Below are 15,251 nucleotides of genomic sequence, written 5' to 3'. Positions count from 1 at the left end.
TTCCTGTGCTGGGGGCATCGATGGAACAGTTGTATTGCTTGGGTGTAGCATGTTGCTACGTCTTCGCCCAGCGCAGCACGTGGCCCCGGTGGCTGAGGGGATGATGAGGAGCAGGAGCCATCTCAGCCTTCCGTGGCTCCTTGCTCTGGTTTGGGGCATGGCTCGCTCCGCAGAGGAGGTGTAGCGGTTCCTCGGGAATCACAGAATCACAGAATCACAGAATAGTAGGGGTTGGAAGGGACCTCTGTGGGTCATCTAGTCCAACCCCCCTGCCGAAGCAGGGTCACCTACAGCAGGCTGCACAGGACCTTGTCCAGGCGGGTCTTGAATATCTCCAGAGAAGGAGACTCCACAGCCTCCCTGGGCAGCCTGGGCCAGGGCTCCGTCACCCTCAGAGGGAAGAAGTTCCTCCTCATGTTCAGACGGAACTTCCTGTGCCTCAGTTTGTGCCCATTTCCCCTTGTCCTGTCACTGGGCACCACTGAAAAGAGCTTGTCCCCATCCTCCTGACACCCACCCTTCAGATATTTGTAGGCATTTCGAAGGTCCCCTCGCAGCCTTCTCTTCTTCAGGCTGAACAAGCCCAGTTCCCTCAACCTCTCCTCGTAGGGGAGATGCTCCAGTCCCCTAACCATCCTAATCTGCTGCTCCCCACGCTGGCCTTCGTCTGATCGGCACTTGGTGGAGTACCAGCTGTGTTGTTGATGAGAGGATATCGGTGCCTTCCTCTCTGGACAGCCAGCTTACCCAGCAGAGTCGCAGAAAAGCCTCTCATTCCCGTGCAAACGACAGCGCAGCCTTCGTTGGCACTGTGGGCAGGCACGTCAGCGTTCTACCGGGGAGTTTTGGCTACTGCCTCATAGCTGAGGTTGTGTTAGAAGGTTGCTGAGGCTGGATTTATGATGCCCAAGTGCTGCGGGGGGTTTGTACGCTTACCTGGATGTCAGTGACATGGTGTGGCTGGCTGCTCTCCATGTTGAGTTGGAGCAGAATTCTTGTCCCAAGCCCAGCCTAGATTCTTCACCGTGAAGCAACGCTGGAGTCTCTCAAAGCAGCAGAGCCTGGGAACGAGGAAGACTTAGATTTTCAGAAGCCACTCGTGGGAGGCTTAGCTTTGTTTCTGATTCGTGACCAACACGATGCCACTCTGGTAGTGCTTAATTTTTTTCGACAGTGCAGTAGCAGTGCTTTTGAAACCCCAGCTGAAATCATGGCTCAGATCCATGGTATGTCGCATAATGTCTGCTCAGTTACCCCATGCGGTGTGCACTGGGCTAGGTAGTGTATCATTGTTGCATGCCTGAGTTGCTTAAACGTGCCTAGATAGCAATTTAAGTATTTTTAGAGATGATTCATTGTTGGTCTCTCATTTAACGATGCAGGTTTACTTTTTTTAACAACACCGTACTTCTCTAGCACCAAACAAAATTATGTTTAAGAGGAATGTTTGGATTTTTTGTTTGCCTTTTTTTGTCTTCCCCTACCCTCAGGACAGTTCGGGTGTTTCAAGCTCTCAAAAACCAGGACAACGAAATGCCGGACTGTCAAACGATGAAACTTCACGGCTTTATGTGAAGAAAACGATCGTGGTTGGCAACGTCTCCAAGTTAGTATCCAGAGTCTGGGGGGTGGTAGTTTGTTGCAGAGTTAGATGGAACAGGAGATTAAAATTAGGAGACAAATAAAATTGCCAGACTGTCACAATATGAGGTATTGCCCTCAAATAATCACGCTGCCCAAGGCTGCCCTCCTTGAGTGCCTGCATGAGTTTTTTTTTTGTGGGAGGAACAGGTGTTTTAGTAGTTGTTTTATTTATATATATGTGTGTGTGTGTGTATATATATATGTGTATGGAAATTTTGAGATCAGTTTCTCTCAAGGGGAGTCTTCAGCCTTTTCTGATCAGTTAGAAATCCCAAGTTTGGGACAAAGCAGGTTGTCCTAATGGCTAATTCAGTATGTCCATAGGGACAACATGATGTTTTTAAATAAACCCAAAACACCCAGACCTCCAGAATGAGAAAAATTGTGAAAGTCCAACATGGTCTGAAGAAATTCATTTGTACAGCTTTTATTTATCTTTTTTTTTTTCCCCCAAAAAAAATTAAGTAAATATACATATCTTTTGAACTTTGAGGAAATTAGAAGAAAGGCATTCATTGTAGGAGACTATGGGCAAGTCCAAGTTTTAACGCTCCACCCTTGCACTACTCAAGTCAGTTTTTTCCTCTTGCATAGAAAGTAGTAAACATTTGCTGACGAGACTTACGGTGTTAGAGTTGTGTGTTGAAAATCTACCTAAGCCTAGACCCAGAACCAAGTGTTTACATTGAAGCGTCTTAAAAATTTGTAAGAAGAATGATTATTTTTTGTATTTTTGGTAGCAGAGTGGATGATGTTGTGTTCTGGTGTGGTTTTGCTTCCTGGTGTCTCAGCAAAGATGAGGAAAGCGATTTGACAGCTGTAGAATGCTAAAATTAAGCCTTTCTAATTAAGAAGCCAGTGTTTAGATGGATGAATTTCGTCTGGCCGTTGTGCACTGAAGTAGAGGAAATGTGTTGGAAGCATAGAGTCGGTTACGGGACCTGTATCTGTTTCTGGATGAGCTGTTAGAGTAAGCAGTAACAAGCAGAACTGTACAGGGGACAAGGTTCACGTAGGCTTTTTACCATCCCCCAGTTGTTTTTTTTTTTTCTGCATAACCTTTCCTGAAATGCGTTTTGTGGTATTTATCTATTTGGGATTTTTATCTTGTGTTTGCTTTTTATTTTTTTTGCCAGGTACATTCCGCCTGATAAGAGAGAAGAAAATGATCAGTCGACCCATAAATGGATGGTGTACGTCCGAGGCTCTCGGAGAGAACCCAGCATAAATCATTTTGTCAAGAAAGTTTGGTTCTTCCTCCATCCCAGTTACAAACCTAATGACCTGGTGGAAGTGAGGTAATAAGGAATTATTCCGGTCGCTATTCTAGTCTTTATGCTTGCCAGGCTTACAGTGCCAAGTTTCTTAGAAAGTTAGCAGCTTATTTTCCTGGTTTAGCATTTCGTGTCTGTCTTTAACCTCTGGCTTGGCTTGACTTACTCCAAAATAATAGAGAAAAAAAAAAAAGGTTTTGTGTAGAAAATGTGCCAAGCAGTTTTGTTTTGTTTTTTCTTTTGGAATTCCTACTGAGAAAAATCATTCCATTTTTGCATTTCGTGTTCTTCCTGTGAGTTTGTGCATCTCCTGTATGTGTTGCACTGTCTGCTGTGCAGGTTAGACTGTGGTTGCTGAAAGAGACGTTTTCTATCTCCCATCCAGTCCAGTGTGGAACAGAAAGGAGTCTCAGGAAGCTGTTTTGCCCATAGCTTTAGTGACACATGTGCGTTTGGGCAAGGCACTATATCCCTCCCCCAAGTATTTCTCTACTGTAGTGAGATCCGTGACGTTTGGCTTGATGCTTCAAGGCATTTCGGGTCAGTGCAGTGGTGTTGGTGCTACAGAAACAGGGCGGCTTCTCCATTCACTCCCAGACCTGTCTTCCAAGCTGTGCCCCTCATGAGCGAGCTCAGTTCTCTCTTGACTGCTGCAGGGAAGTGCCCTGTCCATCTTTCATCCTTGCTCCTTTGGACAAGATGGTGGGAGTGTGCCTTCAAACTAGTTGTGTCTTCCCAGAGGAGTTATTCTCCACGGGATGTTCAGCTGCCTCGTGGAGGAGGGTGGGGAGACTGCCTAGGTACAGAATGGCGACTTAATTCTGGCAAGATTAAACTGACTGAGAGGCAACTCCAGAAAGACTTATCTGAGATAAGAAATGTTGGTAAGGCTCACTGATGTTGCTGAGAAGGCAGCCCTGAGCAGGCTGAAGGCTAACTCCTTTGTTTCTTGTATAACATACTAAATTACACTTGACTGCTGTCTTTTTGTGCCTTTCTCAGTTTCCAGTATCTGATGTCAGTGCTGCTTGTCTTCTGCTTTAATCCCCTATAGTTAAGTGTTTTCTTCTTGTTGCGCAGTCCCAGCCATTGTAATGAACATTAATGTTCTGGACTGAAAATAGCCTTTAAACCTCTTGTGCTATGTTTCATTCCAAAATTGCATTTGGGGTTTACAGTAACAAGCTGAAATACAAACCAAGTAACGATAAGCGTTAGGGATGAATTTGCCCTTCTTTTTCAGCTCCCAGAATGACAGTTATTGAGTTAACTTTTCCGTGTTGTCTGTATGTTGTTCTCTTGGGCGTTACATGAAGCGTGTGCCTTCTTGCTACTAGATGGGGAACAGCAGAAAGAGATTACAAAATATTGCACTGAAAACTCACCTTGCGGCTGTGTCCTAGGAGCTGCCTTGGGGTTTTTGAAACAAGTATTTTTCACTTGGCATTACACAGCCTTTTTTAAATGATCCTTGTTTCTCGTGTTGTCTCATCCAACAGTGTTTTACCATTTTCTTCTCTGTCCCCTCATGCAAAGTAAAAATATGTTTTTGGCTGTCCAAACCCATAAAACTCTCATTTATGTGATTGCACTCTCTCTGGTGAATAGCAGGCCTGAAGATGGCTGTAGTTGTCAGCTAGAAAAGCAGCCTTTGACTTTCTGAAAAAGAGGTAGGTGAAAGCTGTACCGCTTTTGCACCCAAAATGGGAACCAATGTCTGTTTCCAGAGAACCTCCATTTCACCTGACCAGGAGAGGCTGGGGAGAATTCCCTGTGAGGGTCCAGATACACTTCAAGGATAGCCAGAACAAGAGGATCGATATCATCCACAACTTGAAGGTATTTGGACAAATCTGAGAGACAGGCAGTTAAATGAGCTCTCCTGCGTAATCTAGAAGAGGCTTCACTCACAAACAGTTGAGCTGGAGAATCAGAAAAGATCCAGGAAAGTCATTTTCCGTGGCAGTATTGGAGGTGATGCTGTAGCCAAGGAACCCAGCCTCGCAGCAGCTGCAAGCAGCAGGGCATTTATGTGTTGCTTCCCTACGGTTTGAGATGTTTATCGTACTCTCACTGACTTTCACTGGACAGGGTGCTGCAAGGCCGTCTTTCTGTTGGTAAAGTGCCTGCCCGCTGTATCTGTTCTGTACCTTCAGCAGGTGCACGTATGAGCTGGAGGTTAGCTCTGCTGGTAGAGTGGGCAGGGAGGGGCTGACGTTCCCCGTTGGTGCCTTCTTCCTTTTGGAGAGCCGCCTTTTTCAACTCCTTCACCTGTCCCGTGACACTCAGTAGGATTTACAGTATGCAACAGTCCTGCAAAACTAGGCCATTGCTCTCGTTTTGCTTTCGATTAGTAGTCCCTAGCATTAGTGGCAGTAAGTCCTCAGCTGGTTTAGTTTCCTGTTTCTTTGAGCAGCAAGATTAGTTTTCTTTAAACCCTGCCTGCATTAATGAATTTCCTGCTAAAGCGGCTACCTCGTTGCAAGCCCAAATACAGACAGTAGAGAGGCTGGAAATGTTCCCCTGGAACCTAGGGCCATTGAATGCAGATGATGGGTAAAATACGTTTGGAGAGGTACAACCTGGGGAGAAATCAGTGACAGCGTGAAGGATGTTGTGCTGCGAAGGAAGCCCAGCCAAGAGAAGAAAACCGAGCCAGTCTGTGGCACACGAGAACTCAAATCAGCAAATCTTTGCTGTTTGCATGCTGAGCCTGCGGCTGCTGTGAGGTGATGTGAGTGAGCTGAGCCCTGCTGCGTGGCTGGCGGCCTGTCTGCCCCGAGCTCCGGGGCACTGCGGGGCTGTCAAACCCATCATCTCTCTAGAGGTATCTTAATAGATGCCTCTGGGATTCTCGGACAGCTGATGCTTAGTGTGAACAGTTATTTAACGAGAAATCATAGTGTAAACGTAGCCTTCGTGCTGGTCAGTTTAAATCTCTTGAGTTTTTTCTCATTATTATCTCCTTATATTGACATCAGGAATGGAAGAGAACACTCCTCGAAGACTCTTCTTAGACTGAAATATAAATTCCCCAGCGATCTCATTTCCTTCAGTTTTTTTGCTCCTTTCCACTTTAGTGTGGGCTTTGGATCGTGGTTGGCTTTTCTGCAGTAGAGAGGGTACTTAACAGAGCACGCAGATTTCTGACCCTGTGGCCCCCTAAAACTGGATGCACTGCTGCTCACCTTACATAGTTTTGACTCCTTTCAAATAAATTGTGTTGTAAATTCTATCCAATATATTGCTTTGCCCTGCTTAATATAAATATATTGTATTGTTTCACCCAGTTGGACAGGACCTACACAGGCCTGCAGACACTCGGCGCAGAAACGGTGAGTCAGTGGGTCGTGGGATGGATGCTGTACTTTGATTCCCTCAAGGATATTTAAAAAGATACATGGGACTAAGCACAGAGTCAGGCCCGTTTGATTTCACAGTTTCTGGAATGTGGATTTTGCTTTCTTGTTCGAAGAAATGATTATGACACCTTGTCGCTATTCATGACAACAGTCATTTTTTTCCCCTTTCTGGTTCAGGGGAGACTCTTTCCAGCTCTTAATTTCATAAAGAACTGAACTTGTAGTACAGTTGTAATTTTGGTTTCTGTGTGAAGCTTCTGATACTAAATGCCTTGATTTGCATTCTGATGTGCTGCAGATCTCATACATAAATAATTTAAATTAAAATGATCACCCAACTGTCGTGCTGAAATTTGGCAGTGCAGTAAGTACTTCTAAGTTTCTGCATCTTCCAAAATTCAGTATCTTCATGGAAGATGAACTCTTGAAATAAAATAAATGGATTAATAACGCGATGTTTGCTATATCCCTAAAGTTTTTTTGTATGGTTTTCCCCTTGTTGTACTGTAGTGAATGGAAATTTTTGTAGTGAAATTGCATTACTTCCAACTTTTCAGTCTGTGGCGAAAACATTAATGTGAGATTGTCTCCTGTGATTAAAGAACACTTTTGAAGAGTAGATAATGTGGTGTGTTTCTCCAGGCCTTATCAAAAAAGGCAAGCTGCAGTTTTGTGCCTGTCCCTGAGGGGGTATGCGGTCCTGTCCGTAGTGGGGTGCTTGGAGCTGGGCTCTGTGTTCCTTCCCGTGTTCACTGGTCGGAGTTCCCCACGGACCGAGAGATGTGCGATTTTACCATGGGGGTTAAACGTTGCAAGGTTTTTGTCTTGGCTCAGGTGCTGCTGGACCTCTGGGAAGGCTCCCTGAAACGAATGGAAGTGTTACGTGGAGACGGGAGGAGGAGAGGGAGGGGTTTCGAGGCATTAAAATAAAAAGGAAAAGCATAGTTGTTTTCAGTTTTTGTATCTTAGGTACCAAATATTAATGTCGCCCTTTCTCCTGTTCTGGAAGGTAGTGGATGTGGAGCTACATAGGCATTCCCTTGGCGAGGAGTATCTCTTCTCCCAGTCCTCAGAGTCTGACCTTTCCGACGTCCCTACGTCTTTACCTCTGCCGTTGAGTATCCCAGCACCAGTCAAAGCTTCTTCGCCAATTAAACAGTTGCGGGACTCCAGCCCGGATGCTTCTGTGGACAAAGGTAAAGCGAATGGGTGTTGGTGGAATTCGAGTTCTTGAAACTTCAGCTCTTCTGGATCCCTCCTCTTAAATGCTCCTGTGCCTTGAAGGTTGCCAGTGCTACCTGCTCCTTGCTCACCCCAGATGATCGTTTCCTCAGTGAACTCTGAAATGTAATTCAGAAATCGTTACGGTTTATTTGAGTTTGGTGTGTGGTTTTTGGGGGCTTTTTTTTAATCTGAAGTTTGTTGAGCAGGCTCTCTTGCGCTGAGTGTACTGAATATGGAGCTTTATGCAGCAGATGCAGTTGGAAAAAAGGTTGTTGAATAGCACTTGTGGTTTAGTTCTTGGCAGTCTGTTTTCAGAGGGTTTTTCAGGTTTCTGAATGTTTTGGGGACTGTGTATCCATTTAAGGAATTGGTCTAGTGGTGTGTTCAGTTTTGTACATTGGTGGCTAACCTGGGTTGACTGGGAGAGGAACAAAAATGGCGACATCGCTGTGGTGTTGAAGCTAGAGAGTGAAGAAGATGTAGTGTGTGTCTATCCAAGGGATGGTCTTTGTGCATGTCGTGGCCTCACTCTCGCCTTCCCCTGTAAGCGCCCGTTGCGTGGGGCAGCAGTTGATGCCTTAAGAGCATTTGAATTGTCTGGAACAAGCTAGTGCTGGCCCCTTGGGCACACTGTTATGATTCTTAGTTTGTGTGAAAACTGTGCCTCTGTTAACGTTTAGCTTTGTTTTCTGAAATACACGGCGTCAAGGCTTACATGACAGACCTTGGTTAACTGGGCTGAGAAACACGGATGTCTATTGTGGCTTGCACATTTTAGTGTGAGAAACTTACTGGAGACAGCAACTTTGTATTTCAAAATAGGGTTGCATGCAACATGGTCTGATGCCTTTCTTGGCTTATCCTGACACTCCTGTGTTCAAGGAACGGCTTCAAGCTGGCATCTTGCACTGTGCACTTTCGGGTAGGTGCTGTGGTGCCGCTGGTGGTGTCCTGGCTCAGCAAGAAGAACGTCCGCCGTTCAAGTGTGGTTTTTTCCTAGTGGCCAAGAAAGCAGAAATGCAATCCAATTTTAAATGCACAGGCTTTTATTAAAACAGGGAGATATGCAGCACCTGTAAGTGAGCATTGCTACAGCAAACAGGAAGGAAGTAAACCTGCCTCTTTCTTACACTGCTGCCAGGCAGCAGCTTTTCTCGTCAGCTCCAAGTCAATTGATCTCCTCCTGCATCCAGTAAGATGGATTCCTTAACCCAGGTCAGAAGGCAGTAGGGTGGTCTCCTCGTGCTCTTACTCCAAAAAACGCACTGCGAGATTCTCTGCGGGGGAGATCCAGCCTGAGCCCTAACCGAGGACACTCGGCACTACCAGCAGCTTTTGGTTGATGGAAGGAAATGCGTAAGAAGTGGCGGATCCCCTGCCACAGCTGAGCAGGGACGGTAGCGTTTGATTCTGTTCAGAGACGAATCTAATAGGCTTGCGCAGGAGGAACCCCTCACCCCACTTTCTCCCTGTTCAGCTGCCCACCAGTTGCTTTTCCTTCCTTCCTTTGAGAGCGTGTTTGTCATACCTGAGTTTTGTTTGTGTAGAGAAGCACAGTAAGGAATTAGATGTCTCAGCCTAAGAACTATTTCTCTTCTTTTCCCTGTTTTAATCAGGATTCCCTGGGAATGCTGAAACCGAAAGACATGCCACGTTTTATTCCCTGCCATCTTCGATAGAACGGACTCCCACCAAGTTAGCCACACAGAAAGTTGCCTTTGGCTCTCATGGAAATTCAGCTTTTCAACCCATTGCAGCTAGCTGTAAAATAGTACCTCAAGGTCAGAGTCCGAGCCCTGCAGAGTCGCCAGGAAAATCCTTCCAGCCCATCACCATGAGTTGCAAGATTGTATCAGGTGAATCTTAGTTTACCTATCCCAGTGCTTCACTCTGGAAAACGAGAGTGAACCAGTTGGACTTGGTGTGTGTCCTTCCCCTGATTTCCTGCCAATGTTTGAACATAGAGTAAGGAGCCAGACACATTTCTTGATGTTAAAGGAAAAAACAATAAGAGTGTGAAATGCTTCACATCACATCAGAAGCAGGATGAGAGCTGTTCTCTCCCTGTTCTTGAATGCTTTTAATTATGAAAATGGTAGTCTTTAACTGGACTGCTGCCCATGGAAAGACCCAGGCAAGGACACGTCTTCCATGTGGGTTATCTGTATGTGGGAAGAAGCCATTCTTCTCCCTCCCCCTTTCAGACAACTGGGATGGATTAAGAAGAAATTTTTTTTTCTGAATATTGGGCGAATAATTAGGTTCAACCTTGTAAACTCAAGTGCTCCCTCTTGTACTTGTGGTATCTCCTCAGATGGAACAGCTTTGGTCTTCCTCTTCCCAAAGTCCACCCTCTGTTGGGTTAAATGTCAGCTGACTGCGGTGAGCAGTGTGGTACTCTTGATAGCTTCTGAACCAAACATGGTCAAGGTGCTGTTTACTCATTTCACTTGTAGTCCCTCCCCTGCCTGGGCATGATGCCATCCACTCGATGCTTTTTTACATCAGAAAGTCCTAATGTGCAGCTCACTGTGTCACATGTGGTGAAGCTGAGAGATGACCTGTTACATCCCTTCATTTTCTGGTGTTTGGGGTAGAGAGGACGAAGCACTAGCTATCAGTATGTGCAGTTTCTGATGATCTGCTCCAAGTAATTGTCCTCAAGTGTGTCTGGTTTGGGTTTTGTTATTAAATTTCACTATTTTTCCGTTACATCTTAAAACTGTACTCGGGCTGATTTACATTTGAACCTATGCCAAGTGCTTTCTTCTTGCTTAATAAGCTCTTCTCTTGATCTTCTTTTCCCAAGGCTTCCCAGAAAGAAAGAATTACAGGGGCCATCCTGTCTTCCTTAAAATCCTTAGACTATTCTCTGCTGATCTTTGCTATTTAAATGTTTCTCTGCTAAACATTTTTCCAAGGCTCTGCTGTCTGCTGAGAAATGTCACCCCTTTCAAACTTCAAAAGCAGTTTATAAGACATGGGGATTTTATTTGATCAGCATTTATGTTCCATTTCAGTTGTCAATCACTGCCAAGAGAGATTAACAGGCAGTTGAAGCTTAGTGTGCTTGCTGCCATCTCTCTCTCTGATCACTTTCTTGCCTGTCCTTTGCTCTACATTTCTTGTTTACCCCCTCCTGCAGCTTCTTTCTTCTCTAGTTTTACTCTCTCCTGCTCCTGTTACCCAGAAGTTGCACATTTTACGGTTGCTTTCAAGGGCTTCTGCTGTAGTGAGAGGAGTGAAGAGACAAGAGCATCCATGCCTGTCTGATGGCTGCTGTATCACACAGCCTTTTACTTGAAGGGCTTGGTGCTGGGCTCCGCAAGGGAAAGGGAGCGTGTATCGAGGAGCTCGGCTCGCTCTCTTCGTCTCCTTGGGTGGACGGGTCTTGGCAGTGAGAATGATTTAGATAGCATCCCTGAGGATTCAGGGATGGACTAGGTGGCTTCTCAAGGTCCCTTTAAACCCTGCTGGTCCTGGCAGGCAGAAAATGTCCATGGTAGGTATGAGCCACGGTGCTTAACATGCCTTTTCCTTTCCTTCTGTCTCCTCTTTCCTTCTCCAAGTCCTATGACCTCGCGCAGGCCGGGAGTTGCATCCTCAAAAAATGTTCCTTCTCTAAGCTACTTAAATAAGTACTGTTGTTACTGTATTTTTATGTTCTCACGACATTTACAAGATGGAAGCGTTGGACTTTTTTTCTTAAGGTTCTCCAATATCGACCCCTAGTCCATCTCCGCTACCTCGTACCCCAACCTCCACTCCGGTGCACATGAAGCAAGGCTCTGCTAGTTCAGTCATTAATAATCCGTATATTATTGTGGACAAGCCTGGACAGATGGTTGGAGCAGCAGCCACAAGCACAGGTGTGTAGTGTGATCACAGAAGGCAGTGGCTCAGTCTTACCCATTCAAGTTTATTCTCCCTTTAAAATGATTAGAAGAACAACAGTATTTCAGCTTGCAAAGATGGAAGACTACTCGGCAAAGAAAGAGGGAGGTATTGTTGGTTTGCACGACTGGCTGACCTGGCATGGTGAAGGGTACCTCAGACTTGAATAGAATTTTAGGAAACAGCGCGTAGTGTGAGGCCCAGCTGAATTCAGATACCTCTTCAAAGAGAGCCTGTCCTTTGCAGGCAAAAAGGGAAGGAGAGACAGTGGTGTAGACTGCGGTGCACAGAGATTTAAACAGAAACAGTGCACAGGGGGTGGGGTGGGGACTGTATCGTGGGTATGGGCAAAAAGCACGGAGAGCTTGCAGCGACTTGCAGACCAGTCTGAAGCTGCAGTGTACGGTGCTCTAGGTGTGTTGAAACGGTTGGGTAGGCCCGGATTACCAGGAGAGCAGCCGTGCTAGTTTCTGTTGCTGCTCTAAACTTAGCACTGATCAGATTCCAGCTGGTTTGGATTCCTCTAACTGGATTCCCTCGGTGCTTCAGCAGTGACATAAGCCTGGGGTCAGGACTGAAAAGCAGGAGGCGGGTGATGGGTGTGGGAGTCAACTGGTAACCTTTGTGCTGGGGCTGGAGGAAGGGTCACTTGAAAGTCATTTATTTGTTGTGATTTGTGTCCAAGAACTGCTGTCTATGTGACAACACAGTTGTTTGTGTGTGTGTGTGCTTGCCAGCATTTCAGAAGGATGCTCAGAGCCATGTGGTGAACGGCAGCGTCCGTGTGACACACAAACTGTTTGCTGGGCGTGGTTGGAAAGTGCTAAAATCCTTCACTTGGTAATGGTTTCTCCTCTTCTCTGAAGGAAAACAGCTGTCATTCATTTTGACTTCGTGTCAGAGGGAACTGGTAGGGAAGCATAGCCGTAGCAGAATTTTTCTGAAGTAAGTTTTGGTGCTTTCTTGGTAGCACTGAAGCTGTTTCACCAATAGGTTGGGTGTTTTTTTTAGTTGGTTGGGGGTTTTCTGCCTTTTTGTCTGTGCTGTTTCTTCCTTACTTCCAGCCTGACTGTCTACTCTGCATGGTTAATCATGATTTGGGTAACTTTTGTGTTCTCCTAGTAGAGATTTGTACATGGAGGAAAGGATCTGTAGATGTACCGGATGGTTTGGACACACGAGCCTTAACACCACTAAAGGTGTGGTTCCCCACCACAGGAGTGTGGTGTAAGTACAGACTGGCCTGGCAGAAACCGCCTGCTGCCTCTCCCTCCCCTGCGCTCCGGCAGCTTCCCCTGTATCCTGCCCGAGCCAGGCTGGATTGGTGACAGAACAGAAAATTAATACCCTCGCCTCCCCATACTTAATTTTGTTGTCATATAGCCTCATCACCAGACCCTGTATGAGGGAGCAAGAGGGGATGTGGAACTGGCTTTTAGGCAACGGCGACCAGGCTGGGTTGAGCATAATGTGATACTCCAGACAAAGTCACTGGGGCGTTTCTGGTAAGACTCCAGATGGCATTTAAAAAGAGGGACGAGATCTGAAACTTCACACTCTGAAAGCCAGCCTTCCCAAACCCCATTATTGGGAGAAACGGCTGCTCTTTTAAATTTAAATGCAGATTGTAGTACAACTGTATGAGAGACTATTACTGTGCTTCCATGCATGTAATCCGTGGCTTTGGTGTCTCTCAACGCTTACACGAACAGAACTACCGAACCCGCAGCAGTGACAAAACTGCTGCTGAGCAGCAAAGTGTTGTGTACACACGCCGATAATGTGGGGTAAGTTTACCACTGCACCCCCATCCATTATGGGGGGTCAGGAGCGTGCTGTGGCACACATCTCAGTATGATGATTTTGCAAGAGCAGTCTTCCACAGGTAGAAGACCCTGTTTCTTCCCTACCTCGCTCTGTCCCTTCCTTTTGTTACTCCTCGCTTTGTCTCCCTCCTTTTCTGACCTTCCTTTTCCATCTCACTCCAGCCTCCTCCAAGCCTTCCTCATGCCAGGGTCCGAGGCTAGCATAGGTTCAAAGGGCTTCTGGACAGTGGAGGGAGTTACATCTGCAACAGCAAATTCAGAGTGGCAGCTCATTTACTGTCCTACTTTCACATATTCTCACCTGTAGCTGATATCCTCAGTGTCCCAGGAAGGTCCCTGACCATTTGCAGCAAACGGAGCTCTGAGTGGAGAGTGCTGTCTCTGGGGTGTGGATTCTGCAGGTGGAAATTCCGTAGTGGGTTTGTTTTGTGCCCAGGCCAACTCCCACTGACGAACCTCATGGAGAAGACAGAGTCAAAATGAAACGCTTCATGTTAGAAGAGAGGTTTCATGTATTCATCAGCACCTCTCCCCATCCCTCACCCGACGTCTGCTTTATTTCCTGATGCGCAGGGAGCCCAACCAGCAAACTGACCAGTGTTTGCCAGGCTTCTCACGGAACCGGATCTCCTGTATCAAAGACCCACGGGAGCAGTTTTGTCACCTCAGCTGTCAAGGTAATGTTCTCATTAGGTGCGTACTTTCCATTTAAAATCCAGCTTCCTATTAAATAGGGCTTTTTACTATTGTAAATTCTGTATTTCGGGCAAGTTCTTTTGGTGGTTGTTTCATAAGAAGGTTTACTGTATCTAGCAGATGGAGCCGTCTGAGAACATGGTGGTTGTACAAGGAATGCAAGGAAGTCTGTGGAGGGCATAGCTCTCAAGATGTTTTATCTTTCAAAAAAGCTTTTACGTGTCTGACTTGAATCTTCTTCACTTTGTTAGTGACAGTATGTGATTAAATCAAAGATGCCTGCCTCAAAACCTTCACTTTCATCATTATTTTTGTACAGCAGCTGCTCCTAGCAGCCTGAAAATAGCTCATTTAATGGTTTTAGAACTGCCTGCATCTTGTGTAAACAGTGGAGTAACCAAATGTGTAAACAAACAGTGATGAATAGGGTTCATGCTTCTGATCTGCAAAGCCCGAAAGGTATGGAGCTGAACTGTCTCGCAGGAGATCTCTCCTACATCATGTGCTAGGGAGGATATTTCTGGCTGGCAAGTGGCGTCAGTGAGGCTCTTTGAAAGCAGCTGGTGGGTGTGCTGCTGAAAACAGGAGCGTTTCCCTGTCTCCAAGTTACAGGAATATTAATGCAGGATGTGGGGGGGGGGAGAAGGCTTGCCAGTCGGCCTGCAGAGAGCAAATCACTTTACATTTGGAACTGAAATGCTTCCTTTTCTGTTAGGGAAAAAGTGTTGAAGATTGCTCTCTGAAGCAATTAGTTTGGAGCAGCATTTTAAGTGTCAGGTGTTGCAGTTAGCTGTTCAGCTTTACAGCCTGTCTGCTCAGATGGCGTTCACTTAGCTATGTTGAAAACCATTCATTAGTCTTTGTTTTTCACTGATTTGGGACAGTTTGTTCTGAAAAGTTTTATATGAGTCAGAGTAGGCACGTCATTAGTAACAGTTCAATTCTGCACTTCCAGGGCAAAGTTAAAAACTGAAGATATTAAAATACATACATAAATCATAGCTCTGTAAACAGAATTGTATCTTGATTTATGACTTCTGATCAGTGGAAAAGTTGTAATTTTATGGTTTCTTTAAAGAGGAGGGGGTGTCTCAGTTCAGTGTGGTGTTGCAGATTGTGCTTAATTCACCACTTTTCATCTCTTCACTGTGTGCTAGTTTCCTCTGTGTTTTTTTTAATGCCTTAAGGCTGTGTTTTTTCAGCCACTTTAAAACGACCAATACGCAGGCTGCTGTTGAGAGGGCTGGCTGTGCCTCTAGCCTTGTCTTCACACGTGCCCCGGTTTGCTGGCAGTTGTGCAGCAATCTGGTGAACCAGAGCAGACAGCTGAC

At 45.8% G+C, this 15,251-nt stretch overlaps 1 protein-coding gene across 7 annotated transcripts in view; it reads left to right on the top strand.

Annotated features, from left to right (window-relative positions):
• The window catches only part of YEATS2 (YEATS domain containing 2), a 48,994-nt gene that overhangs the window by 8,032 nt on the left and 25,711 nt on the right, over window positions 1–15,251 (top strand). For 6 of the 7 annotated variants that reach the window (XM_075417559.1, XM_075417561.1, XM_075417560.1 and 3 more), the window contains 8 exons: window positions 1,491–1,606; window positions 2,781–2,942; window positions 4,646–4,757; window positions 6,209–6,253; window positions 7,290–7,476; window positions 9,121–9,360; window positions 11,215–11,373; window positions 13,798–13,901. In XM_075417559.1, coding sequence (XP_075273674.1) covers window positions 1,491–1,606; window positions 2,781–2,942; window positions 4,646–4,757; window positions 6,209–6,253; window positions 7,290–7,476; window positions 9,121–9,360; window positions 11,215–11,373; window positions 13,798–13,901 — 1,125 coding nt within the window. The remainder of the gene's footprint in view (window positions 1–1,490; window positions 1,607–2,780; window positions 2,943–4,645; window positions 4,758–6,208; window positions 6,254–7,289; window positions 7,477–9,120; window positions 9,361–11,214; window positions 11,374–13,797; window positions 13,902–15,251) is intronic. The other variant, XM_075417563.1, reaches the window with a different exon arrangement.

This window comes from Opisthocomus hoazin, chromosome 4 (assembly GCF_030867145.1).
Source record: "Opisthocomus hoazin isolate bOpiHoa1 chromosome 4, bOpiHoa1.hap1, whole genome shotgun sequence".
Classification (NCBI taxonomy): Eukaryota; Metazoa; Chordata; class Aves; order Opisthocomiformes; family Opisthocomidae; genus Opisthocomus; species Opisthocomus hoazin.
This window is presented reverse-complemented; position numbering and strand designations above follow the sequence as displayed.